The sequence below is a fragment of the Chiloscyllium plagiosum genome, chromosome 30 (assembly GCF_004010195.1).
Source record: "Chiloscyllium plagiosum isolate BGI_BamShark_2017 chromosome 30, ASM401019v2, whole genome shotgun sequence".
NCBI lineage: Eukaryota > Metazoa > Chordata > Chondrichthyes > Orectolobiformes > Hemiscylliidae > Chiloscyllium > Chiloscyllium plagiosum.
Window position 1 is genome coordinate 28,001,927 of NC_057739.1, and position 24,981 is coordinate 28,026,907.

General features: G+C 40.9%; 1 protein-coding gene across 1 annotated transcript in view; it reads right to left on the reverse strand.

Annotated features, from left to right (window-relative positions):
• scai (suppressor of cancer cell invasion) overlaps positions 1–24,981 on the reverse strand; it is a 192,397-nt gene that overhangs the window by 45,229 nt on the left and 122,187 nt on the right. The window contains exons 8-12 of the mRNA XM_043720180.1: positions 23,719–23,817; positions 22,017–22,169; positions 17,457–17,558; positions 12,586–12,687; positions 4,602–4,680 (exon numbers count right to left, since the gene is read on the reverse strand). Of these exons, the coding sequence (XP_043576115.1) occupies positions 4,602–4,680; positions 12,586–12,687; positions 17,457–17,558; positions 22,017–22,169; positions 23,719–23,817 (535 nt within the window). The remainder of the gene's footprint in view (positions 1–4,601; positions 4,681–12,585; positions 12,688–17,456; positions 17,559–22,016; positions 22,170–23,718; positions 23,818–24,981) is intronic.

Sequence of the window (24,981 nt, forward strand, 5' to 3'; positions counted from 1 at the left end):
GATTTACCTGGATCAGTTTAAGGAATGCATGCTAAGAGTGTTCTCTCTAATATTCTTGCCACGCATGGGTATCAGAGGTCCGTGCGGCCTGTAGTGACTTTGCCTCTATTGAATGCTAATGTCAATTGCCATGTATGAAAATTGGAGTGGCTGCACATGCACACAACCATGCAGCTTAAAAGGAATGTTGCTGCTAAAAACAGAGTTCATGGTGCAACCGATGTGATCACTTGAAAAAGTGACTAAAGGAACATCAAGATTGTATTTCCTGAGGAAAGCAAGATTACAGAGAAAATCATACATTATTAGTGATTTGACTGTACATGCCAGGACATCTGAACATCAGACTCTAAAACAACCTGCACTTTATCCTTTTACCTTCAAGAATAACTTATTGGTAAGAATGTACTTTCTTTCAGAAAACCTATCTCTGCAGAGATTTTATTTTACACTTTCCCTAACAAGTGGATATGTGTGTTCATGATTTGGGAATATTTACTGGGATAAACATTTACACTTCTACATTACTGACCCTTTGGCCCTGATGGATGTTAACCAACTATTGTAGCTCTATTGAATAAGTTTGTTTTGATGATAAACCAATGGTTGTATTTATTAAGAAACCTGGTTGATAGATCTTATTAGTTAAAATCTTGTATTTAATTGGTCATCTTAATACTGGATAAAATATTTCTATTATGTTGCAACCTGTGGAATAGTGAGTCAAAGGCAACAGTGCATTCCTCCAAATTTGTTTGTCACAATATTTCAATTCTGAAACCACACTGGGATTCAGGATATATGGATTCAGCCAAAATCTGGATTCTGACAAGAGTGATATGGCCTAAGCTTCCCACAATGTTCAATAAGGAGATGCCTGGATGCATTTGCAATTTCTGTAGTTGCTTTGATCTTGCACAGGATCCCAATCTCGACATCACACAAGACTGAGACTGCCTCTCCTTCCAAAAAACAGAAAGGTTTATGCAGGAGAGCTACTTTCCAGTTGTTGTTGATCAGTTCAGACTCAGTTCCTGAAGTTTTGCCCATTGCGTTTGCGACAATAAATTTGCTGAATTCCATCAGTGTGGGTTTAATAAGCTGGCCTTCTCTGGTATCCAGAGCTTCCTGGGTGACAATGTTCTACGTATAACTCATACCCACTCCAACTGTTCACTGCAATTGATGACCTCCCATACCTTTGTTTTCAAAGCAGCCATTTTCTTTGTGGATGTACCTGTTGTCTGTTTTATCCTTTCATTCATGCCCCTGGAATTCTCTATATCAGAGGATATCTGGAGGTTCTAGCTGAGTTGTAACAGACATCATTTGTGCACCATCTAGCAGTTGATAGACTTGATGGTGAGCAGCTCTGAGTACATTCGGAGTTGTATTGCTCAGATTTCTCTTGTGCTTAATGAAAATAGGTCACTTTGCTTTAATGACAGATCTTGTTACAATGATATTAAACTTGAACCAACAATTTTGCCCTCTTTCTTTCCATTCGTTGAGAATATGGTATTCCGGATTATGATCATATTTTGCTTCTGCACTCAATATAGATTTTCTACAACGCCAATTCAATCAAGTGACAAGAACTCAAGGTCTACATCCACTCCTCTGTTGAAGTCACTCAGTAGGTTCAAGATAATTTGGGTATTCTGCTGATATCAAAGTCAATCTCTTCACAGAATTGATCTTTCACCTACCCAATGGAGATTAACTGGCTTTGCTGAAGTTGAGAGGTAAATGGAGAGAACATGTTCTGAACCATGTGGGGGTTTCTATCAATGAGAGTAGTGAGTTCCTTATAATGAAGCCTGCAGTTTTCATGGTTTCTTTAGAAGTCTTCTCCTGACAATGAATGTGTAATATTTTAATTTAGTGATCCACTGAGCTTGGTCTCTTGAAGGAATGCTATGTCCATCTTCAACCTGGCAATTTCCATGTCAATTACAGCTGTCTTTCTCACATAACCGATTAGTTCCAATCACCTGTCATTCCCTTGCACATAATCCTGACATCCAGTTTATTCCACCTTGTTCAATGGATTCCATCCACTTGCTCAGCAGACATTTGAAGCATCCATTGAGCAGATATGCCACAGCATGTCAGCACCTTACTAGTCACAAGCTGCTTGACTTGAGGTGTGTGATGGCTGACCAATAAGACATAATTATCCCTCCCACCAGAGACACAGTGTGTAGTACCATGTTTTTTATACTAATCAAGATGGGCTTACACTATAATTGTTGTCTCCCATGTTATGCTAATAGTCTGCAGAGAAACTTCAATGTTTTCTCCAGGAGTCCTCTCTGGAGGACCCGGACTGGCAAAGAGTCTGTATATCACTGTTGACATTACCAATAGAATCCAAAGCACTATTTTTGGCACCATCTTGTGTGTTGCAATGGCTTGAAAGATAATATATTTAGATACCAGTCTGCCTTTGCTTCCCACTGTCCACCTCCAAAACAAAGAGGAGGGACTTACCAATGGAAAAACTACCAATAGCAGCAGGAGATTCCCTCATTTTTTCCCTTTCCTGTTGGTATTAGCCAGTGGTGAGGGCTAACACTTAGAAACAAACTAGCTAACAAAACTGGAAAGTATGTTAATGCTCTTCACCTAGACAACAGTTGTATCATATCAACATAACCATAAAATAATGCTACATATAAAAATATCTCACTACAGGGAGTTCTTACATTTTGAAACTAAACAACCTCAAGGAAGACTCAATTAAAACAGGTCAACAAATGGTGTCTTACAAACACAAAGTTGTTCCAGAACAGGAAAATTTAGAAAATTTAGCATGTCAATGAAGTTCAATTCAAAAGGGTACAGAAATAAATAAATTACAAATTCCCAACTGTCTTATGGAAAAAGGTTATATTCTTGTAGTCACTAATGGATAAGGTAGCTTTATCGTTTACATTAATCAGGCAATGACCATCTTCAACTGGAGAAAATCTAACAGCTCTTCTAATAGCATTACAGTTGCTGAATCCAATAGTATCAAAATCCTGAGATTGAATTCACCCAGAGATTTAACTACTGTGGCTACAACTGCAGATCAGAGGCTAGGTGTTCTACAACGTGTAACTCAATTCCTGAAACCTCAAAGCTTGTTCACGATCTACAAGTATCAAGCAAGGAGTGCATGGGAATACTCGCCACTCACCTGGAGAAATGCAGTGCTAACAACACTGAAGAAGTTTAATTTGTTTATACAGAGAGGAGCTTGTGTGTGGAATCAGCTCAGAGGAAGTGGTAGATGCAATTACAACATTTAAAAGACAAGAATATGAATAGGAAGGATTGGGAGGGAAATGGGCCAAACGCAGACAAGTGTTTAGTTTGGGAATATGGTCGACACGGACTAGTTAGATCAAAGATCAATGCTGGAGGACTCCATGACCATCTAGGTAAAGGCAACCTGCTTAATCAGAGCCCCATGCACCACCTTAAACATTCATTCCATCCACCAGTGGCAGTAGCGTGTACCATTTAGAAGGTGCACTGCTGCAATTCATCAAGGCTTTTTCAATAGCACTTTCCAAACCCTTGACTTCTACCATCTAATAGGACAAAGGCACATGTCTGAGGATGACACAATCTACAAGTTCTACACCAAGCCATGTCAAAGTCCTGATGTGAATTTGCAGCAATTCAAGCAGTTGGCTCAGCAACATTAAAACTTGCTGATTTTTCATTTTTTAAAAATCATTTTTAGCATCTTTAAAAACATAGATCACAAACAAATTGCTAACTGTTTTTGAGGCCAGTCCTGGAAGTTAACTGCAGGTTGGTTCTTATTCCAAGTACCCTGGAGAGGCTCAATCCTCAAACGAATGGCAGATTCTTTGACCTTAACAGGGCCTCACAGGGAGCTTTGGTGTCCATTAGTACAACAGGGAAAATGAATAAAAATCAGAAAGAGAAAAGTTTAGAATTAAATTTATATTCCTCAAACTATTAGAAGCTATCTCCATGTATTGCTGTCTTCAGAAATTCAGCAAGATGCATGTGCCTGAGAGATTACGGATTATGGAGATTGCTTAGTGACCTGGCTAGTTACAGCTCATTTATTTATTTTTCCTTTTGATTTGTCCCTTAACTGTGTCTGCTGTCTGTCTTTGAATTGTGGCTAGAATTGAACAAGATTAGGTTAAAACATGGACATCAGTGAGATTTCCTTGTTGCTAACTTTGCTCTGCTAAAGCTACTGTATTGTTAAATCTCTAGTTTAAGTTATAAACCTGTTGCCTGGTATTGGTTAAGTACAAAGTCTGGTACTGGTCATTCAAGAAGTCTGCTTAGGAACCATTGTGTCAATTTTGAAGATTACAGAATGTTTCAATTTTACTGCGTTGCAAATACAGGGACAGTACCAGCTCCACATGGACAATAATGAATAGACAATAAATGTTAACTTTATCACCAAAGCCCAGGACCTATGAACAAATGAAAAATACTTTGAAATTGGTCAAAAAAATTGGTTTCAGTCAAACTTTTCACAGTTCCTTCCTGCAAATTTGAGAGATTAATTATTGTGAACTCAATTCTAACCTAACAAGTAACTGGTAGCATTACTATACCTTCATAATCACAACGGCCTGTAGGAAACACACCAGTAGCTGACAGATAGACCAGGAGGACGCTATTTCCAGGCAGCTCCTGAAAGTGGAAGTACAAATATCACTGAAATATCATGCAGTATTATTTTCTTTAAACCCTATTCTTTTCCTTTTTAATGGGAATGCAAATTTCCAAATGAATAGATCGGCATCTGCTGCTGGTCTGCGGCAGTACATATGCACATAAGAACTATGAGCAGGAGAAGGCAATTTAACCCAAGCCTGCTCTGCCATTCAGTATAATCATGGCTGATCTCAACTCACCCTCAACTCTACTTTCCTGCCCACTCCCCATAACCCTTCAACCCATTATTCATTACAAATCTGTCTATCTCCTCAAATTTATTCCTGGCATCCACCACACTCTGGGGCAGTGAATTGCACAGATCCATGACCCTTTGAGAGAAGTAATGTCTTCTCATCTGAGATTCAAACCTACTATCCCTTATCCTAAAACTATGACCTCTCTTTCGAGATTGCCCCAAAAAATGAAACAATATCTACTTTGTAAATCTCCATTAGCATCTTTTATCTTATCTCAAGCAGATCTCCTCTCATTCTTCTAAACTCCAGACAATATAGGCCTAAACTGCTCAATCTCTCTTAATAAAGACAAACCTCTCATCTCTGGAATCAGACTCGTGAACTTCCTCTGAACTACACTCAACACTACATTCCTCGTCAAGTACTATTTAAATTGCAAAATCCTTAGATTTTAGATTTTAAAAAAGGACTTGCTTTACTGTAAAATAAATTAACTCGGTGATTTGAATCAGGGATATTCAAGGTTTTTGCTTTGTGAGCCTCTTGACTGTACAGCATCTAATTTCGAGAGCAATAAGGTTTACCTTCAAATTCTCATTAGTATGGATGCCTTAAGCTGCTGACACAACGGTTCTAAGAATAGCCCTTTCCACATCTCCAAGTCCACAGAATCCCAAAAGGGCAAATTAACATTTGAGAAACAAACACCAAAGGAATTGACTTCCATGTTAGATTTATTACTGATGAGTAGAAAGTGAGGACTGTAGATGCTGGGGATCAGAGTCAAGAGTGTGATGAATAGGAATTCCTGATGAAGAGCTTACACCCGAAACGTCGATTCTTCTGCTTCTCGGATGCTGCCTGACCTGCCGTGCTTTTCCAGCACCATACTCTCGACTTTATTACTGATGATCTTACATTTATAACCCCAAGTCTGGATTACCCGGAAAATGAAAACATCCCCTCTTTGTCTATCCTAATAGACCTTTATTACTGAAAGAGTTAAGTCATTTCAGTTAGAAATTTATGTTGTTAGGATAAAATGTGAACACAGCTGAAGAAAAGCAGATGTACAGATACAAGATAAGGAATCAGACCGAGTAAAGAGTCAGGCAATGGAGTGGGCGAAAGAAACAATAGACAGCCTAGACTGCTTAACCAGCAGGATAAGAGGGACTTAGGATGGATAAAGAGCAATGCCCTTTGATAGTGTAAACTTCAGAACTTTAATAAAAGGTTCATACATTAAAAGAAGCAACAATAACTCTGTATAGAATAAACTATTGAAAGGATAAGGACAAACTTATACAGGAATAGAATGCAGAGTCTGTCAGGCGGATGGACGTGTACAGGGACTGGATGTTCATTGTGAAAAATGAGGTGTTGGGAGCTGGGGACATGAAAGCCATGGAGGAGGTGGAGGGCGTGGGTGGTGTCCCTAATGTATATGGGGAGTTCCTAGACCAAGAGCGTCAGAACAGAGTCAAGATATGAGGTGATAAGTTTGGAGGGGCAGGAGCAGGCAGAGATGACGGGTCAAGCGGGGCAGTCCGGTTTGTGAATTTCAGGTAAGAGGTAGAACCAGGTGGTGCAGAGTTCTGGGACTATGAGGTTGGAGGCTGTGGATGGGAGTTCCCCAGTGGTGATGAGGTTGTGGATGGTCTGTGAGATGATGGTTTGGTGATGGGAGATGAAGTCATGTTCGAGGGGGCAGTAGGAAGAGATGTCCGTGAGTTGGCGCCTAGCTTCAGCGGTGTAGAGTTTGGTGTCCCAAACTACCACTGTGCTCCCCCCACCGCGCCCCCATCTGCAGTGGGGGCTGTTTCCCAGGCCGCCCAATGCCTCTTCTTCACCATGGACATCCAGTCCCTGTACACATCCACCCGCCATGGCAAAGGCCTCCAAGCCCTCAGTTTCTTCCTCACCTGCCAACCCAACAAGTACCCCTCCACTGACACTCATTTGATTGGCAGAGCTGGTCCTCAACCTCAACAACTTCTTAGAACATAGAACAGTACAGCACAGAACAAGCACTTCAGCCCATGATGTTGTGCCAACCATTGATCCTCATGTATGCACCCTCAAATTTCTGTGACCATAGGCATGTCCAGCAGTCTCTTAAATGTCCCCAATGACCTTGCTTCCACAACCGCTGCTGGCAACGCATTCCATGCTCTCACAACTCTGTGTAAAGAACCCGCCTCTGACATCCCCTCTATACTTTCCTCCAACCAGCTTAAAACTATGACCCCTCATGTTAGCTATTTCTGCCCTGGGAAATAGTCTCTGGCTATTGACTTTATCAATGCCTCTCATTATCTTGTACACCTCAATTAGGACCCCTCTCCTCCTCCTCTTCTCCAATGAAAAAAGTCCGAGCTCAGTCAACCTCTCTTAAGATAAGCCCTCCAGTCCAGGCAGCATCCTGGTAAACCTCCTCTGAACCCTCTCCAAAGCATCCACATCTTTCCTATAATAGGGCGACCAGAACTGGACGCAGACCAGAACCCTCCCGCTTCCTTCGCACCAAAGGGGTAGCCATGGGCACCTGCATGGGCCCCAGCTATGTCTACCTCTTCGTCGGATACGTTGAATAGTCCACCTTCCGCAGTTACACTGACACCATCCCCCAACTTTTCTGCCACTACATTGATGACTGTATTGGTGCCACCTCGTGCTCCCATGAGATTGCACAGTTCATCAGATTCACAAGCACTTTCCACCCTGACCGCAGGTTCACCTGGACCCTCTCAGACACCTCCCTCCCCTTTCTGGACCTCTCTGTCTCCATCTCCAGTGAGTGACTCAACACGACATCTACTCCAAACCCACAGATTCCTACAGCTACCTGGACTACACCTCATACCACCCCCAGTCCTGTAAAAAACCTGTCCTTTACTCCCAATTCCTCTGCCTCCATCACACCTGCTCCCAGGAGGACCAATTCCACTTCAGAACATCCCAGTTGGACTCCTATTTCAAGGACCACAATTTCCCCTCCCATGTTATCAACAATGCCCTCCAGTGAATCTCCTCCACCCATAAGCCCTACCCCTCCAACTGCAAGAAGTGTAGAACACTCCTGGTCCTCCCTACTAATCTCAAGATGCAACGCATCATCCTCCACCATTTCTGCCACCTACAGTCAGACCTCACCACCAGAGATACATATACCTCCCCATCCCTATCGGCATTCCGCAGACACTATTCCTTCTGCCACTTCCTTGTTAGGTCCATGTCCCTCCACCAACCCACCCTCCACTCCCAGCCACTTCCCTTGCTGCCGCTAAAACCTGCGCCAGTACCTCCTCCCTAACCTCCGTCCAAGGCCCCAAATGATCTTTCTACATCTGGCAGAGATTTTCCTGCACATTCAAACAGCTCATCTACTGTGTCTGTTGCTCTCAATGTGTCTCTGAGAGAGGTTGCCAACTTGTGGAATGTTTGAGGGACATATACACCAAACAACCCCACTGCCCTGTGATCGACCATTTCAACCCCCCAGCCCACTCCGCCAAGGACATGCAAGTCCTGGACCTCCTCCACCACCATATCCAAGCCACCCAATGCCTGGAGGAAGACCACCTCATTTTCTGCCTTGGGATCCTGCAATCAAATGGCATCAGCGTCGACTTCAGCAGTTTTCTCATGACCCCTCCCCCACCTCATCCCAGATCTAATCCTCCAACTTGGCACCACCCTCTTGAACTGTCCTTCACGACCATCTTCCCTTCCCACCTATCCATTCCACCCTCCTCTCCAACCTATCACCATTAAACCCCACCTGCATCTATCTGTCGCCTTCCTCGCTACCTTCGCCCCCGCCTCCACCCTCCTATTTATCGCTCAGCCCCCTTCCTCCTCCCAAAATTCCTGATGAAGGGCTTATATTCAAAACATTTTCCTGCTCCTCAGATACTGCTGTGCTTTTCCAGCACCATGCTTCTTAACTCTGGTCTCCAGCATCTACAGTCCTCACTTTCTCCTAACCATAACCACCATGAGTGGTGCAGCAGGTTCAAGGACCAAATTACTGACTCCTGCTCCTGTCTTGTATGTTTCTATACTTTTCTACCTGTTGTTCAGCTTGATTCTTCTAGAAATAAACCCTAATACCTCTATTGTGTAAAAACTTAGTGAGCTCTCTATCCTTATTTTATTTTGGTGTTGATGAGTCTATAAGAATATTTCAGTTTAATATTTAGTTTATATTTTAAACTCATTTCACTTTATAGCTTCATGTTGCCATTTTATCAACTTCTTTCTTATCCTTTTAATACGGTTTTATCATGAATGTAAATATTGTCCTTATTTCTTTAGTCATCTCTGATGTGCCAATATTGACTAGTCTGTACTTGCTGGATAAGTTTTACTGATCATCATTTTAATTATCCCAAGTCGCATTGTATTTCCAGTTAACCGATATTAGTTCTATTCTTAGCCCCCTTAAATCATCTCTTTTCTAAATTATTGATTCAACCTTTGTTTTACTTACGATCTTTATTAATCCTTATTTCAAACCTTATTTCGCTGGGATCACTATTACCTAAGTCTAGGTTAGAGTGGTGCTGGAAAAGCACAGCAGATGCTTTTCTGATGAAGGGCTTTTGCCCGAAACGTTGATTTTCCTGCTCCTCGGATGCCGCCTGACCTGCTTTTCCAGCACCACTCTGATCTAGACTCTGATTCCCAGCATCTGTAGTCCTCACTTTTGCCTCACTATTAATTAAACATTCCCATGAAGTAACTTCGCTTTAGTGTTCTGCTTCATCATTTCCCAAATCTATATTCAGTAGCATCACCTCTGTTTTTGGGTTTTTTTTGCAAACTGGAAATGAAAGACATTCTGTAGACATTGTAAAGCTCCATTCCCTATACCCAGTACGCTACCTTTTCTTGCAAGCTTATTTGGGGTAGTCAGAGTAGTAATCACAGGAGAGTTTATGTTCTTTATTCATTTTTTTTTAAAAAGTTTGCTTATGTGATGTGGGCATCACCGGTCTGGCCAGTATTTATTGCCCATTCCTAATTGGTCTTCAGAAGGTGGGCTGTTTTCTTGAACTGCAGCAAATCTTGTGGACACCCACAGGGCTGTCGGGCAGTGAGTATCAGGATTTTTACACATTAACAATAAAAGAATAGCAATGAAGTCCCAAGTCAAGACGGTGCGTGGTTTGGAGGTGAATTTGCAAATGGCAGATGTTACTCTGCACCCGATGCTTTTGTCTTACTCAGTAAGGTCACAGGTTTGGAAGGTGCTATGAAGAAGGCTGGATCAATTGAAGCAGTGCACCTTGTGGACGGTACACAATATTGCCATTGTGCATAGGTGACACATGGACAGCCATCAAGTAGGTTGCTTTTGCTCAATGATGTTGAGCTTCTTGAGTGGTGTACTCATCCAGCTAAGTGAAAAGCATTCCATCACACTCTTTCTGCCTGTTGACAATAGACAGGCTCTGAAGAGTCAGGAGGCAAGTTACTTACTACTGAACTCCAAGTCTCTAGTCTGTTACTGTAACCATATAACTTAGTTGGCTTGTCCATTTCAGTTTCTAGACAATGGTAACACCCAGGGGCTCTTGTGGTGCAGTTAGTGTCCTAACCTTTAAACCAGGAGGACTAGGTTCAAGTCACACCTGCTCCAAAAGTAGATAATAACATGCCTGAACAAGTTGACTAGAAAGTAAGTATCTTCTCTGAGCAACTCACTATTTAGGTTCTTGAAGCATAATAGTAGTGAACTGTCTCTGGATCTGAAGACCCCAGGTTCAAGTCCCATCTGTTCTTGGGCTGTCATAATACCCCTTACTTTAATTCCTTAAAATATCAACCCTGAACAACTCACATAGAGATATCCTAGGGCTGACACTTTCAACTGCCACCACAGTTGTCCTTTGCCCTAGGTATGACTCCGATCAATGGAAAACCTTCCCTGCTAATTCCCACATATCAGTTTTGCTAGAGCTCTTTGATGTCATACTTGCCAAATGTGGCCTTGATGTCAACAGCAATAATTCTCACCTCCATTGTTTTCAGCTTTTTTGTCTATGTTTGGACCAAGGTTCTAATGCAATTAGGAGTGGAATGACTCTGGCAGAAGTGAAATAAGCAGGTCATATGACAGCACTGTTGAATACCCCTTCTATTACTTCCCTGATGATTGAGGGTAGACTGATAGGGCAAGTTGGATTTGTTTTGATTTTTGTGGAGAGGATATAACTGGATAACTCTTCAATTGGCAGGTGTTACTGTTATAGTTATCTTGAAATAACTTGGCTACAGCCTAGCATGGCATGCTGGGCTCCCCATCATTGAGGGTGAGGATATCGTGGAGCTCCTGCTTCCTAATAGTTGTTTAATTGTTTGCTACAATCTTCAGTAGGATTTAGTAGGACTGAGAGGTTTAGATTTAATCTGTCGTTTGCAGGATCTATGCGCTCTATTACAATGAAACAGTGGAAGCAAACATACAAGTAGTGCTCTGAATTAGTTTCACCAGATTGACACCTCACTTGCTTTTTCTTTGTTTGTTTGCAGGATTTGTTGCCTATCATTAATTGCCCTTGAACTGAGTAGCTTGCTAGGCCACGTCAGAAGGCAGTTAAGAGTTAACCAAACTGCTATGGGGCTGAAGTGGCTCAGGTGGGATTTTAGTAACAATCACAGATGGTTTAACGGGCACATTTGGTGGGGGGCACAATTATTGTTGGGAACACTGAAACAGATTACTTAAAGTTTTCACATTAATTTTAAAGTAAGTATAATTCAGTTTATTTAGCAACTTACTATTCACTAATTCAATTTAACACTTGGATTTTCTTGCAATCAACCTCCAAATCCTTTTGACATCTATCAAACACAAGTTATAGGAGTGGGACAGATTTCTAATCAGTCATTAAGTGGAAAGAAAATTGTCGCCTCTATTATTCACTTTCACAGCCTTTACGCATGTAAAAGTGTACATTGTCACAGTACCAGTTGGGTCCGTTTGCTGCATGGCTGGTTTGGATCAGGTACGTGCCAGCAGCAAGGGATTCTCTATCGCGATTCCGGGTGGGGTGGAATTGTGACCTACCTCCTTGCCCTATTCATGTGGAGGTGATGGTACTGATGGTTGGATCTGCTGTCAGGCAAAAGACTGAAGAAAAAGGAATAAAGGAATACAACAGTGCACCTCTATCTCTGCAATTACCTCTTAAAACCTAGGCTGTAGGCCAACTAATTCAAAATCAATTTTTTCCAGTTACTGGGGAGACAGTGACATGGTGGTTATGTTATTGAGTTAACAGTACAGAGTCCCAGACAAAACTGATCTGGGGACAAGAGTTCAAAGTGCACCAACATGGATCATGAAATTTGAATTTAACGAAACTCTGGAATGACAAAAGCTAGCCTAATAGTAACTATGTAACCATTATTAACTGTCAGGTTAAAAAAAACACATTTGCTTCACTGATGTCCTTTTTGGGGAGAGAAATGTGCTACGTTTATTTCATCAGGCCTAAATAAGACTTCAGACCCAACAGCAATAATGTGGTTGACTTTTAACTGCCCTCTGAAATGGCCTAGCAAACTACTCACTTCCAAGAAACTGAAATGGGCAATCAGTGCTTGCCTTGTCAGCAATACCCCCATCCCATGAGTGAATTGAAATAAAAACACTGGAAAGTTCACAAACCTTAAACGATGCAGAAAGAAATGTATACAGTTGACTGAAAGTTGGCTTGTACAGCAGATACTTGTGTGGATTTTCTCGTTTTGATGGTTTCTCTGTTGCTTCCTGGAGAGAAAGAAAGACAACTTTAGAATTATTTGTTCCTTTGTGCATTTTTGGAGATTCCATATTATGCTATGCACCATTCCTGGTTCAGAATAATCCGTCCTCAGAGGAGTCCAAAATCAAATTTCATTTTAAAGAATCATGAGTAAAACTTAAAAATATTTTTATGTATGCCAATTCAAAAAGCAAAACAATTTTGTTGCAGTTTAAGAACATATTTTTTCTTTAGCTGAAAGGATTGAGAAAGGCCACAATACCAAATTATAGCTTATGTGACTTGAGCCCACTTGCCATTGGATAAAGGAGAAATCATCATTTTTAGACTTACTGAAGATGCCTTATCCAATGAAACTTGAAGCAGCCATAGTGAAACCACTTGCAAATCCCTCTACCCCTATTTCTGGCAGGTTCACATTTTTAAAAATAACTTTTCCCATTATCCCTTTTGCACGTTTCCACAGCCATACTTTGTATTCTGGTGCCTCACCGAAATTGGTTTTGTTCTTGTGCAATCTCTGATGGTGTGTGCTTTTCAGCTATGGAAGGCAGCACAACTGGCTTTTATCCCATCATGATCTGGCACTCTCACACATCTAGCAAGAACCTCAAAGTCAGGAGGTTCTGAATGACTTTCTCTTTCCTATTCCAGAAGAGCTAAACACAACTGTAATCCTTAAAACATATCTCAGTAAGAGTGGGGATCAAATCATGGATCCTCTGGTCTTTATTACTCAAAAACTTCCAGGGAAAGTCAACAGTATTTATCTGTGCAGTTGGCCAGAAGTATGGCAATTCACAGCCAAAATTTTCTAATTGTTCTGGTTGGCAAGTATATTTAATAGATATTTATGATTGCAGAGGGCAGGAGTAAAATTAGAAGATCATCTAACCCCGTCCCCAAGTATTCATCCCGTTGACCATCAGTAAGCGCAATTAATCATGCCGGTGAAAAAAATCCATGTTGCTTTATAGTCTTTACTTCTCCTTTCAGATTGACTGACTTTTTGACTCCAGTTAGGTGGGAAGAAAAAAAAAAGAGTAGAAGTAAATGGCAAAAACCATTTTATCATGAGTCCTTTCCAGAACAATGCTTCACTCAGTGGACATCTATCAAAGGACTGGTATCCCTTGTGTTCGTATTGTTTTGAAGGGCTGCTGGGTAACTGGACAAGCATTGGCAATCTGATACTGCCCCTCACTGGCAACATCATGGGACAGCAGCCTCAAAGAAACGCTGCTTATGGCTTATAGCTGATATGGCTAACATTCCCTTGCGCATAAAACCCTATTCTCTCTCCCATTCATTGCTCTAATACATTACCTGTCCTCAGCCACATCCTATCTGCTCGATGCACAGTAGAATAATGCATCACACTGAGCTGATTATACAAGAGAGCGTCCCCACACAGGTCCTAACAGTAGAACTGCATCTTGAGCAACCCTATACTTTGCTTCACCACAGCCCGGGTTGAGGCATGAGTGGCGCTAAGCCTTCTCTCTGATTCAGACAGTTGTGTAGTACTGTCAGAAGGCATGATTGCCATGTCCCTCAGTAACAATCTTGTATGGCACCTGAATCTTCAAACATATCTAGTACAGTCACATAATACAGAACAATAAGTTGTGGCAGTTCCCAGGGGTCCATGCACAACAAGTTAATAGTGATCACAGATCTCTTGAACATTAATCAATGGAACCCCTTTCTGTTGATGAATTTCGCAGTGTTGTGTTACAGCCCTCTCAGTAGCGAGGTGTGTACACTTGATGACATTCTGCACCTTGGGGAACTCAGTTAGGTTACTAAATCCAACTGCCTGGATGGGAGAACTGATCTAGCATTGGAAGAGATGAACTGATGCAATTTTGCATAGATGGCATTAGTGACTGTCCTGATGTATTTCTGGGTGCACGACAGAGATCCCACATAGGTTACCCAACATTCGCTGAAATCAGACAGTAGCACAGTTATCTCACTGCCACCGGGAGAGGATGGCTTCTGATTCCTACAACTCTCAGGGCCAACTCCAACATCTTGTACAGTTGCATTACCATGTCCTGGGATATACGGAGCCTGCACTCTCATTGAATCTTGTACATCTACAGGAAACAGAGTTAGGGCTGAACATCTCTGCACTTCCTGATCACTCCATGTATCCTGAGGGGTCTGGTGGCTGCGATCTTGCCCAATGTTGTTGTCCTCCTCATCTCTGCAGTGGCCTACTGCTACTCCTGGGCTTGACATCAGCCCTGCACCGCCTGCACCTGTCTTCACCTTCTTAGATAGGCAGCCAAAGCAAACAACATGCTATCTGCAGCAGGACCCATCACTCATGGAAGGGACCTAATTTGGGAGCAAAATGATTTTCTTAGGCCACAGAACAGTAATCAGTAGCATGACCTGCAGATGAGGACTAAGTTCACTTCTTCATACAGTGAGACATGCTGCACATGGATAATGAAGGACATGTGCCCCCCCATCCATCCGTATTCAGGCTCAGCATGTGAGCAACTTGAAGGTGAAATCCAATATCACTGAGAAGAGTGTGCCTGCAACGTTCTGACATACTATCTACTCTGGACTCACATGTAATGCTCAACTTTTCACTGCATTTAATACAGGCTATCTTGACACATATGTGATACATGAGGATGCAACATTGTGTGGCCAACATAGGAAATCTTGGAAATTGGATTAAAAGGGCTTCCACTTCAGTCTGTGCCTTTTGTAATGTATTGCTGCTCACTACCATTATTGAGATGCCCAAGTTCAACATGCAATCACCATGGCATGTAGTAAATCACCTCAGACTAGCATCTGACCCCAAAGCTCTCTCATGCTACATCCATAGCAAATGAGTAATGAGACCACTGCAGATTAAATGTAGCTGCACTTGGCAAATGACTGCTTCATGTCATGGTTGCTCCAAAGTCATTGCACTCAGCAAACATGCGTCAAAGTTTTTGCCAATCAAACAGATTCTGTCTTCCCTGGCTTTGGTTCCAGCCATTTTCTAATGTATAGAAAATGAAACAAGTGATGGCAGCGAACACAGCTCATGACAGACACCCTCAGCACTGGATTCCACCTGGTTGCCAGATATGCCCCAAAGCTTCCGTGTCCCCTATTAACTCACACTATCTCAAGAGCCTATTTGAACCCATATCTAACTGGTTGAACCATGTTGAACTTCACATACAAATATTCTCTCTGCCCTTGAACCCTGACATTACACTTCAAATAATATTCACCTTACTAAACTATTCTCCTGGTGGGGAGACTATGGTAGTAATCACTGCCATTAACCACCCCATCTCCAGTCACTCCCTCCATAGCCTACCTTGCCCTGCGATACTGTTCTATTTATTACAGATTGACCTCAAGATTACCCAATCACCGTCCTTATTCTCTACAAATGCCTATTGTTTCCATTTCTTCCAGACTAGACTTATCCATCCCTTCTGGCAAAGATCCCCTGCTGCCCCTATACAGGCCCTCCAGGACTGTATTTATCCGAGATCTTTGACAGAGTTTGATGAACAACCCCTGGGCATGTCTGACCAGAACCCTGATGGCTGTGTGTGAAGCTCCCTGACTGATGGTATGCGATTCTCCTAACATCTAGTGTTGTCCCGATAGGAGAAGCCGCTTAACACTTTCTGGACTGTTAACCTGACCATGACCATTTCCATAAACACAGCAAAACCATTGGATTCTCCGCAGACTGCTCCCATGACTCAGTACACCAAACCAATAGTAAGACCCCACCAACCTCTGGCTGGACAGAGGATTAAGTCCCAACCGAGTTTCCAACATGGCCATTTGGTCAAATGACCATGCAGTGTGTTTACCATGCAGGCAGCTGGTATGTGCCATAGGTATTGCATGGACATTTTGATGTACAGCAAGATGCTCCCCCCTCCACCCACCAAACAGATCCTTACTGACAAGCACGATGCGTAGTTTGGCTGTGTGACTACAAAATGTTCACCTCAAACCAACGTTGCGTGTGTTTGATACTGGCTGAAGTGCCAAAATGCTAACAAGTATAGCATGGCAAGACAATGAAAAGCAAAAAGTGTTCTTACCACAGCCCTTCAATGCTAATTGTTGGTGTGTCCAGAATTTCAACCTTGTGCTTCATGACCAACCTGCCAGTATATCAGAGAGGTGCCATGACATTCATGATAAATTCGAAGATACCATATGCCATTGAATGTTAATGAGGGCTGCATGCAACTGGTGGCCATGAATCTCATCATAAGATGCCGTGTCAATTGTGCACATCATGGAGGTTCCTCATAACGAGAGTTGATTGGTACTTTAGTAAGATAGAAAACTGAATATTAATGAGGTGAATTGTGGTGTTAATAAGTCATATAAGAACCTATATGCTCTGCTGCTACCTAGTGGGAAATGCTATTTGTGAAAAGTATTAAAGGTGGAGCAAGTTACTTCTGTTGTCAAGATAGGCCTCACCAGATTGCCTGTTCGATTCTGCCACACATCTCAGCATAGTTCATGGCGCCTACATCCCTAGAAGTTTCCACCCTTTATAACCATGTAGCATGGACAAACGAAACCATGTAACGTCAATTAGCTATATATGCTCTGCATGAAGTTGATGACATAAAATCCCGATAAACATGACTTGCTTAAATCAATATCTAAAGAAAATAGCTTCATTTGGCTCAGGTTTAATTTATTATACAATTTAGAACTAGTTTCCATGTTCAACAAGTCATCTAAAAGTTCAGCTGCCTTCACGCACCTGTGATCCGGTCTTGTTTAATTGCGAAGCCAGGTTAATGGGTTCCCGTTCTAAAGCCTGTAACATTCTGAACATGTCAATAGTTAACTCACTGAATTTAACCTAAAATTAAAAAAAAGAGAATCAAACTATCAATATGGATCTAAAACAGTGAGTCAGAAAAATAAGATACAATTCTTGGAGGATAGAATTTACTTATTTAGTCTTTCTGCTCCTCCCACCTCATGTTATTATGCTCCCTATGTTCTTAGACAATTAACAGGAATTACCTGTAATACTTAACCTTAAATAAAGACAATAACAAACCTAAAGATGACTAATCAGACATTGTTCTTTTTTTAAATTCTGAACTTATGATAATAATCTAAATCTAATCAAAAACGTAAAACAGGTTTTTCTTTTCTATGTCACACACTACAATATACCCAATCATTAACAGCTCTCAAATGTCTTGTACTTCATAAGAAACAAAATTCCACATGCAGAAGTAATTACAAAGCAATTCAAGAAAAAAACATGACAATATTCTTAAAACACAATATTCCATGTTCTCATCATTATTCAAGATAGCCCTCCTCTTGATGCTCCTCCATCTAACACACTTTTTTGAGACAAGCATTTCTCTTTTAAGATTTCTGACAACTGGTTACCTGTGTCAACCTAATTTTATTTTAGAAATCTCTTTCCTAGATTTCATTCATATTAGTGAGATCACTTCTCAACTCGCTCAGTGGTTAGCACTGCTGCCTCACAGCACCAAGGTCCAGGTTCGATTCCAGACTCAGGCGACTGTGTGGAGTTTGCACATTCTCTCAGTGTCTGCATGGGTTTCCCCCAGTGCTCCAGTTTCCTCCCACAGTCCAAAGATGCGCAGGTCAGGTGAATTGGCTATGCTAAATTGCCCATAGTGTTAGGTGCATTAGTCAGAGGGAAATGGGCCTGGGCAGGTTATTCTTCGGAGGGTCAGTGCGGACTTGTTGGGCCGAAGGGCCTGTTTCCACACTGAGGAATCTAATCTAATTCTGCCTATTGAACATTGTTCTGTGGACAATCATTGCTTTTGAGATCACTTATTGGCATTTTTTCTCCCCTACGATATTCCTTGTACAAAGTTTCTTGTAATCTGCATACACATATAGCTATGCAATGGAACAAAAAAACCTGCAGACGTCCCATGATCTTCACACTCCCTGTGAACACAGAGCCCAAGTTTTCTGAACCACGAACTCATGCAGCCACTTCTATGGCACGAGTTTCTAGCTTCTAATCGAATGCTAGTTCAAATCAGGTAAGCAATGGGTGAATGGCTCAGGGAAAAGAAACAGGGCCACAACTCAAGAGTTCTAGGATCAGGGAGTTTACAGTCTGCAGAGATCAGAAAGTTCAGGCAGCACAGGGTCCAGAAAGTAGATGGACATGGCAGAAGAACATAACACATGTACCAAGTTACATTTTCCTTTCATATTTTTAAACTTTTTTCTAAACTTTTCCTGACAAGTTTAATGCATGTCCAAAAGAAAAGCAGCAAAGTCTTTAAGCTACATTGACAAGAAATCCCATGAACATTTCAAGGAGGCATGGCTTTCTGGGAACACCTTCAACACATTAAAAAAGGCATGAAATCAGTGAGATCTTCACTTAGTCCATGGGACATGGTCAGTTTCACAACTCTAAAGCAAACATTACAGTTAAGTTCAGCCCTGGAAAAATTGGTTTGAATGGAAATTGGACTACCAAAAGCAGTGTCTGAACCAGAAAAGTATACAAAATCACAAGAAAGGTGGAATTTTTTGAATGCTTAACAAAACACCAGGAGTTTATAAGATGAGGGTGGAGCATACATTGCACAAGCAAGAAGATCAATTGGGATATGATCAAATTTCTAATTGATAATGACGTACTTGCAGTAAAGATGAATGCATCCAGGCTTTCTATGCGAGACATTGATGATCATGTAGCAAAGTATACAGCAATTATGGAGAGCTGCAAGTACGGCACCTTTGAATTTGTGGAGTGCAGAAACTTTATCTTACAGTATCAGTTCCTGGATGAATTGTAGACCAGAGTACAGACATTTCAGTGCAAAAAGAAAAGTATTGATTTTGTACATCAAGCTTTGACCAGAATTCAAACTTGCTTACTAGATTATCTTTGCAGGAATTTTGAAACTGACTGCTTGTGATAGCATCTCCATTGTGACAGTAATCAAGCAATCTATGTGAACAGTGAGCTTGATTTACAGAAGATTTGATGTTTTTAATCATATGGAGCTTGGAAGAAAAATTAAGAAGCAGAATGTTGCAACAGGAAATCAAGCACTTGTCTTAACAGCATTGAACTGCTCACAGAGAAGATCTTAGAACTAATGCGATGCTTGTAAGTAGGTCTCAATTATGCAGGACACTGAAATGCTTCAAAAGAATAGCATATACAAAATGTTCAGCAGGTCAAGCATGAAGAAAGGACAATTTGAAATATTTGCCCAAGTCACAAAGTGTGATGCATTGGCATTTTGACCGCTGAAGGAGGTGCCTATGAAGAGTCTTTGCAGTAAGTGCGCAAATGCTAAACTAAAATGTCTTGATCAACTACTGCTCATAACAACTGAATAAGTGCAACAATCCAATGAAATATTGCCTGAAAAAGCTCTCAAACCCACAATAACCATATGGCATTGAAAGTTCTGAACAACATTCTGGGTGAACTGGCATCATTTTGCAAATTCTTTCAAAGAAATTTACAAAGCAATTTACAGAGGCCAAGATTGATAACCAGAAGACTTGATATCGAGGTAAATTGTCTGCGAAGATAACAAGTTTCTGGCTGCTGTGGACAGTGAAGGTGACACATTTTTTAATTCGCTAATTGAATGTGGACACCGTTATCTGGCCAGCATTTATTGCCCATCCCTAGCTGTCCTTGACGGTGGTGGGGAGTTGCTTTCTTGAACTGCTGCATTCCACATGCTGCAGGTTGACCCACAATGTCCTCAAGGAGGGAATTTTGACCAGCGACAATGAAGGAACGGTGACTGCCATTCATTTATTCAACAGCAATGTGACCATCTGGATAGCAAAATTCCAGAAGAGAAATTATTGAAGTGTCACATATTTGATTAATCGCAAAAGAATGGATTAAGAGTTTGGAATAGAATGCGTTTAGCAACTGATGAAAATATTCAATTCTTATACCAAACTATGAATAAAAAGTGTGGCCATAAAAGATATGGGACCAATGCACTGATTTCAAATTTATGGTTGTGGGAAAAGCCAAGACCAATTGCATTCAGATAGTCAGTGATTTGGTGCAGTATGCCCTAAAAGATATCCACTTTCAAAGAATGTACATTCTTCTGGACATTTGTGCAACATTTCAGGCACCAAGTGATGGGTTAGAGTGGATTTAGACTGATGAATTAAATCCAGGTCCAGATACAGACCACTTGGATAACTTGATGTGAATTAAGTCTCATATTCCATCTAGACAAAATATAAGCTGGCGTCCTGTGTTCCCAATGTCTCTCTCCTCTACACTGGGGAGACAGGATGTCAACTTGCAGAACATTTCACAGAACATGTCTAGGACTCACGCACTAAACAACCCCACTGCCCTGTGACCAAACATTTCAACTCCCCTCCCATTTCACCAATGACATGCAAGCCCTTGGCCTCCTGCACCACCAAACTCTAGCCACCCAATGCCTGGAAGAAGAACGCTTCATCTTCTGCCTTGGGACCCTCCAACTACACGGGATAAATTTCACCAGTTTCCACATTTCCCCTCCTCCCACCTTATCCCAGATCCAACCTTCAACTCAGCACCACCCTCTTGAACTGTCCTACATACCTATCTTCCTTCCCACCTGTCCACTCGCTCTCAGCCCCTTTGGACCACCCCCTCATTCCTGATGAAGAGCTCATGCTTGAAATGTCGACTCTCCTGCTCTTTGCATACTGCCTGACAGGCTGTGCTTTCCAGCACCAGTTTTCGACTGATCATTCAGCATCTGGAGTCCTCAATTTCATCTGGTTATCACACGGGCTGCTACCATAAACAACCTATTGTCAACTGCTAATGGCCCCCATAAGCAACTACAGATTCTCCCAGACTGACCATTACCAATTTCTTTGTCTGCCCAACTATTTTTGTCTCTCTCTCTCTAGGCTCCATCTCCACCAAAGGTTTACTCCTTTCCCCAACCTTTTCCTAACCACAACAGAATTCTGAAGAGGCAGCATTGGACCCAAAATGTCAACTCCACTTTCTCTCCACAGATGCTGTCAGACCTGCTGAGATTTTCCAGCCATTTCTGATTTAGTTTCTGATAAAATATTTGGCACATTAAGGGTGGGTAGAGAGTAGGATGCACTTGCTGGACAGTGCACGCAGCCTCTGCCTTCAAACCTGCTGACAGTGAAGTATAATATCCAGCCCAGGGTAGTTATTGATAAAATGAACTTCATATATAAATATGCATACAGACCAGGATACTGTCCAAAACTTAAAAACTAAAATAACAACAAGATGATGTACTTGTGTAAGCAATAGAAAAAGAAATACCTGACTGTTACAGTTTCCAACGATTAGTGCATCTGCTAGTGCCAGCTGGCCTGCTACCATGCCTTGTTCCAGTGGTGGGACTACTCCCTCTGCTAAACGATTTGAGGTTACCACAATACTGTTGTCGTCATTTAACACAATCACAGGATCTGCCTGTAAACAATAGGTCAAACAACATTTAAACTTGGATTAATATAGTGCAAAAACTAAACCAGATAGTAGACTTAATTCTGCATTCCATCATTTTAGGTTAGTTAACATGCTGCTTCTGGGAATTTGATCAAAATTATTTTCCTTCAAAGTTCAATTTTTCCAAATGACTTCAGTTACGAAAGACAAAATTCACAAAGCCAATTCCTTTATGACATAATTAAATAATTCATGAACCTAGTCTAAATATTATTAGTCATACAAGGAAGTTTCAAGGAGCACGTCCCTTCTCACAACCCATTAATTTCAAAGTTTTTTTTCAAATTGCCAATAAGTATTTTGTATAGTGATCATAAAAATTACATTGATACATTTTCTTGTTTTTGTTTGAAAAGCTGTATACAGATAACTTGCTGTTAAAAAGTGCAGTAATCCTTTCTTTTTAAAACAGTCCTTTTTTCATTCCAGTCTACAATCAAAAATGGAGAAAAGTAAAAGGATACTGTCTTCACAATTTTAAATGCCACTCTCAAGCTTTTAAAGAAGAATAGTACAGCCATAATCGATATATATAACTATTTTGGCAATACAAGTTACAGAAATACTATACTGAAGAATCAAAAGTGGAATACATTAAAAATTGTCCATACCACCTAAAATTTTGGCATAAAATATTCAAGATTACTTAACAATATTACTTCTTGATTCTAATAAGATTATTTTCTAAGAAGGTCAAGGAGGAAAACTGGGTAAGATATTACAAGGGCTCATTGTTCCACTGGAATATTTAATTTGAACTTTAGATATGCTGTAGTGAATTGACCTACTACTATTTGACATCTCACACTTCAGGGAACAGTTCTAATCCAAATTATTTTTAGGACATAAACAATTTCTAGTCAATTACTTTCACACTTCTTACAACCTTAATGGGGTTCAAATTGATTTATACAAAAATAACTTGCCATATAGAATTTAAATCAAGGTTGGAAATTGGTATATGTTAACTTAACGAGGCAAAGTTTTTATTCTATTCTATTTTACATGCCCCATTTGATATTACCTACCATCAATCACTTAGCTACAGTGAAATCATAATGAGTCAAACTCAGGTGACACAAAATTTCATTTCCCTTCATATATCAAATCAGGAATAATGCACAATGCTACTGGATAACCAGTATGTGAATTTCATTTATTGGAGCAGTTCAATATACTTCCGTCCTTCTTGCCCTATAAATTAGCAAATCTTCCAACAGCCTGACAAAAAACATGAAAAAGATTCCATATAATTTGAAACAGGGACTCGCACTGATACTTGGACAAATTCTATCAAATTTCCATTAGGATCATACCATGCTAAGAATCAACTTAACCAACTAAACTTTTCAATAATGCATATCCATGAACATTAACAGCAAACAATTTGTAAAGTTAGCAAAATAACAAGTATGTAGTAAGTAATTTTAAAAAGAAATTACATGGCAATAGAATAACTTATTTTCATGCTTACAATATGTTCCAATAATTCCAGACCACTATGAAAACAGACCTCAACAAATGCTGCTACTTCTTGCAGCACAAGATTCCATTCTAACTGATCTTCAGTATTGAACCGATGTGTATAATCTTCAATTTCATCAGATAGTTCCTGTTAAAATTATAAACTATGTTTAGTGTCAAATATGGAGCTACAAATGGTTCAACATTGTTAAAAATCAGCCAAGTAAGAATTAACAGCAGACACCATGTTTCCATGCTCTGTTGTGGTTAAACTAAAAATGGGTGTGTGTACAATGAAGTGGTGGTGGCAGTATCACTGGACTAGTTTTCCAGAGGCCCAGGCTGAAAGCTGGGAACGTGAATTTAAATTCCATCAGTTGCTATGATGCAATTTAAACTAAATTTACGAATCTGGAAATTTTTCATAAAATAAAACTGGTCTCAGTAATGACCACCATGAAACAATCGTTGATTGTCATAACAAGCCAAAAGGACAAAATTCTACGAGTCATATCTAGCTGAAAAGGTTGTAATTGTTGATAATCAATCATTTCGATCCAAAGACATGACTGCAGAAGTTCCTTAGAACAGTGTCCTAGGCCTGTGCAATTTCAGCTACTTTAATAACCTTCCCTCCATCAAAGGTCAGAAGCACAGATATTCAGTGATGGTTACAGAATGGTCGGCACCATTTCCAACATCTCAGATGCTGAAGCAGTCAGTGTTCACATGAAGCAACACCTGGACAACATTCAGATTTGGGCTGACGAAAAAGGCAAATGTCATTCAAGTCACGCAGACATTAGGCTACGACCATTTCAAGAAAGAAATTCAGCAGTTCTTTTTGAAATCCAAAAGACATTACCATCCCTGAATCATCCACTATCAACATCCTGGTGATTACTGATGACCATAAACTGACTGTGACCAGTCATGGAAATACTGTGTCCACAAGAGCAGGTCAGATACTCGGAATTCTGTGGCAAGTAAATCAACTCCCAAATCCTCAATGCCTATCCATCATCTACAAGAAATTAGCTGCAGTGTGATGCAATTTTCCCCACTTGCCTGGACGAATGAAGACCCATCAACACTCAAGAAGCTTGACAGCATCCAGGACAAAGCAGTCTGCTTGATCAGCATCCCATCACCATTGGGAGAAAGTGAGGACTGCAGATGCTGGAGACCAGAGTTGAAAAGTGTGGTGCTGGAAAAGCGCAGCAGGCCAGGCAGCATCCGAGGAACAGGAGAATCGACGTTTCAGGTATAAGCCCTTCTTCAGGAATGAGGCTGGTGTGCCAAGCGGGCTGAG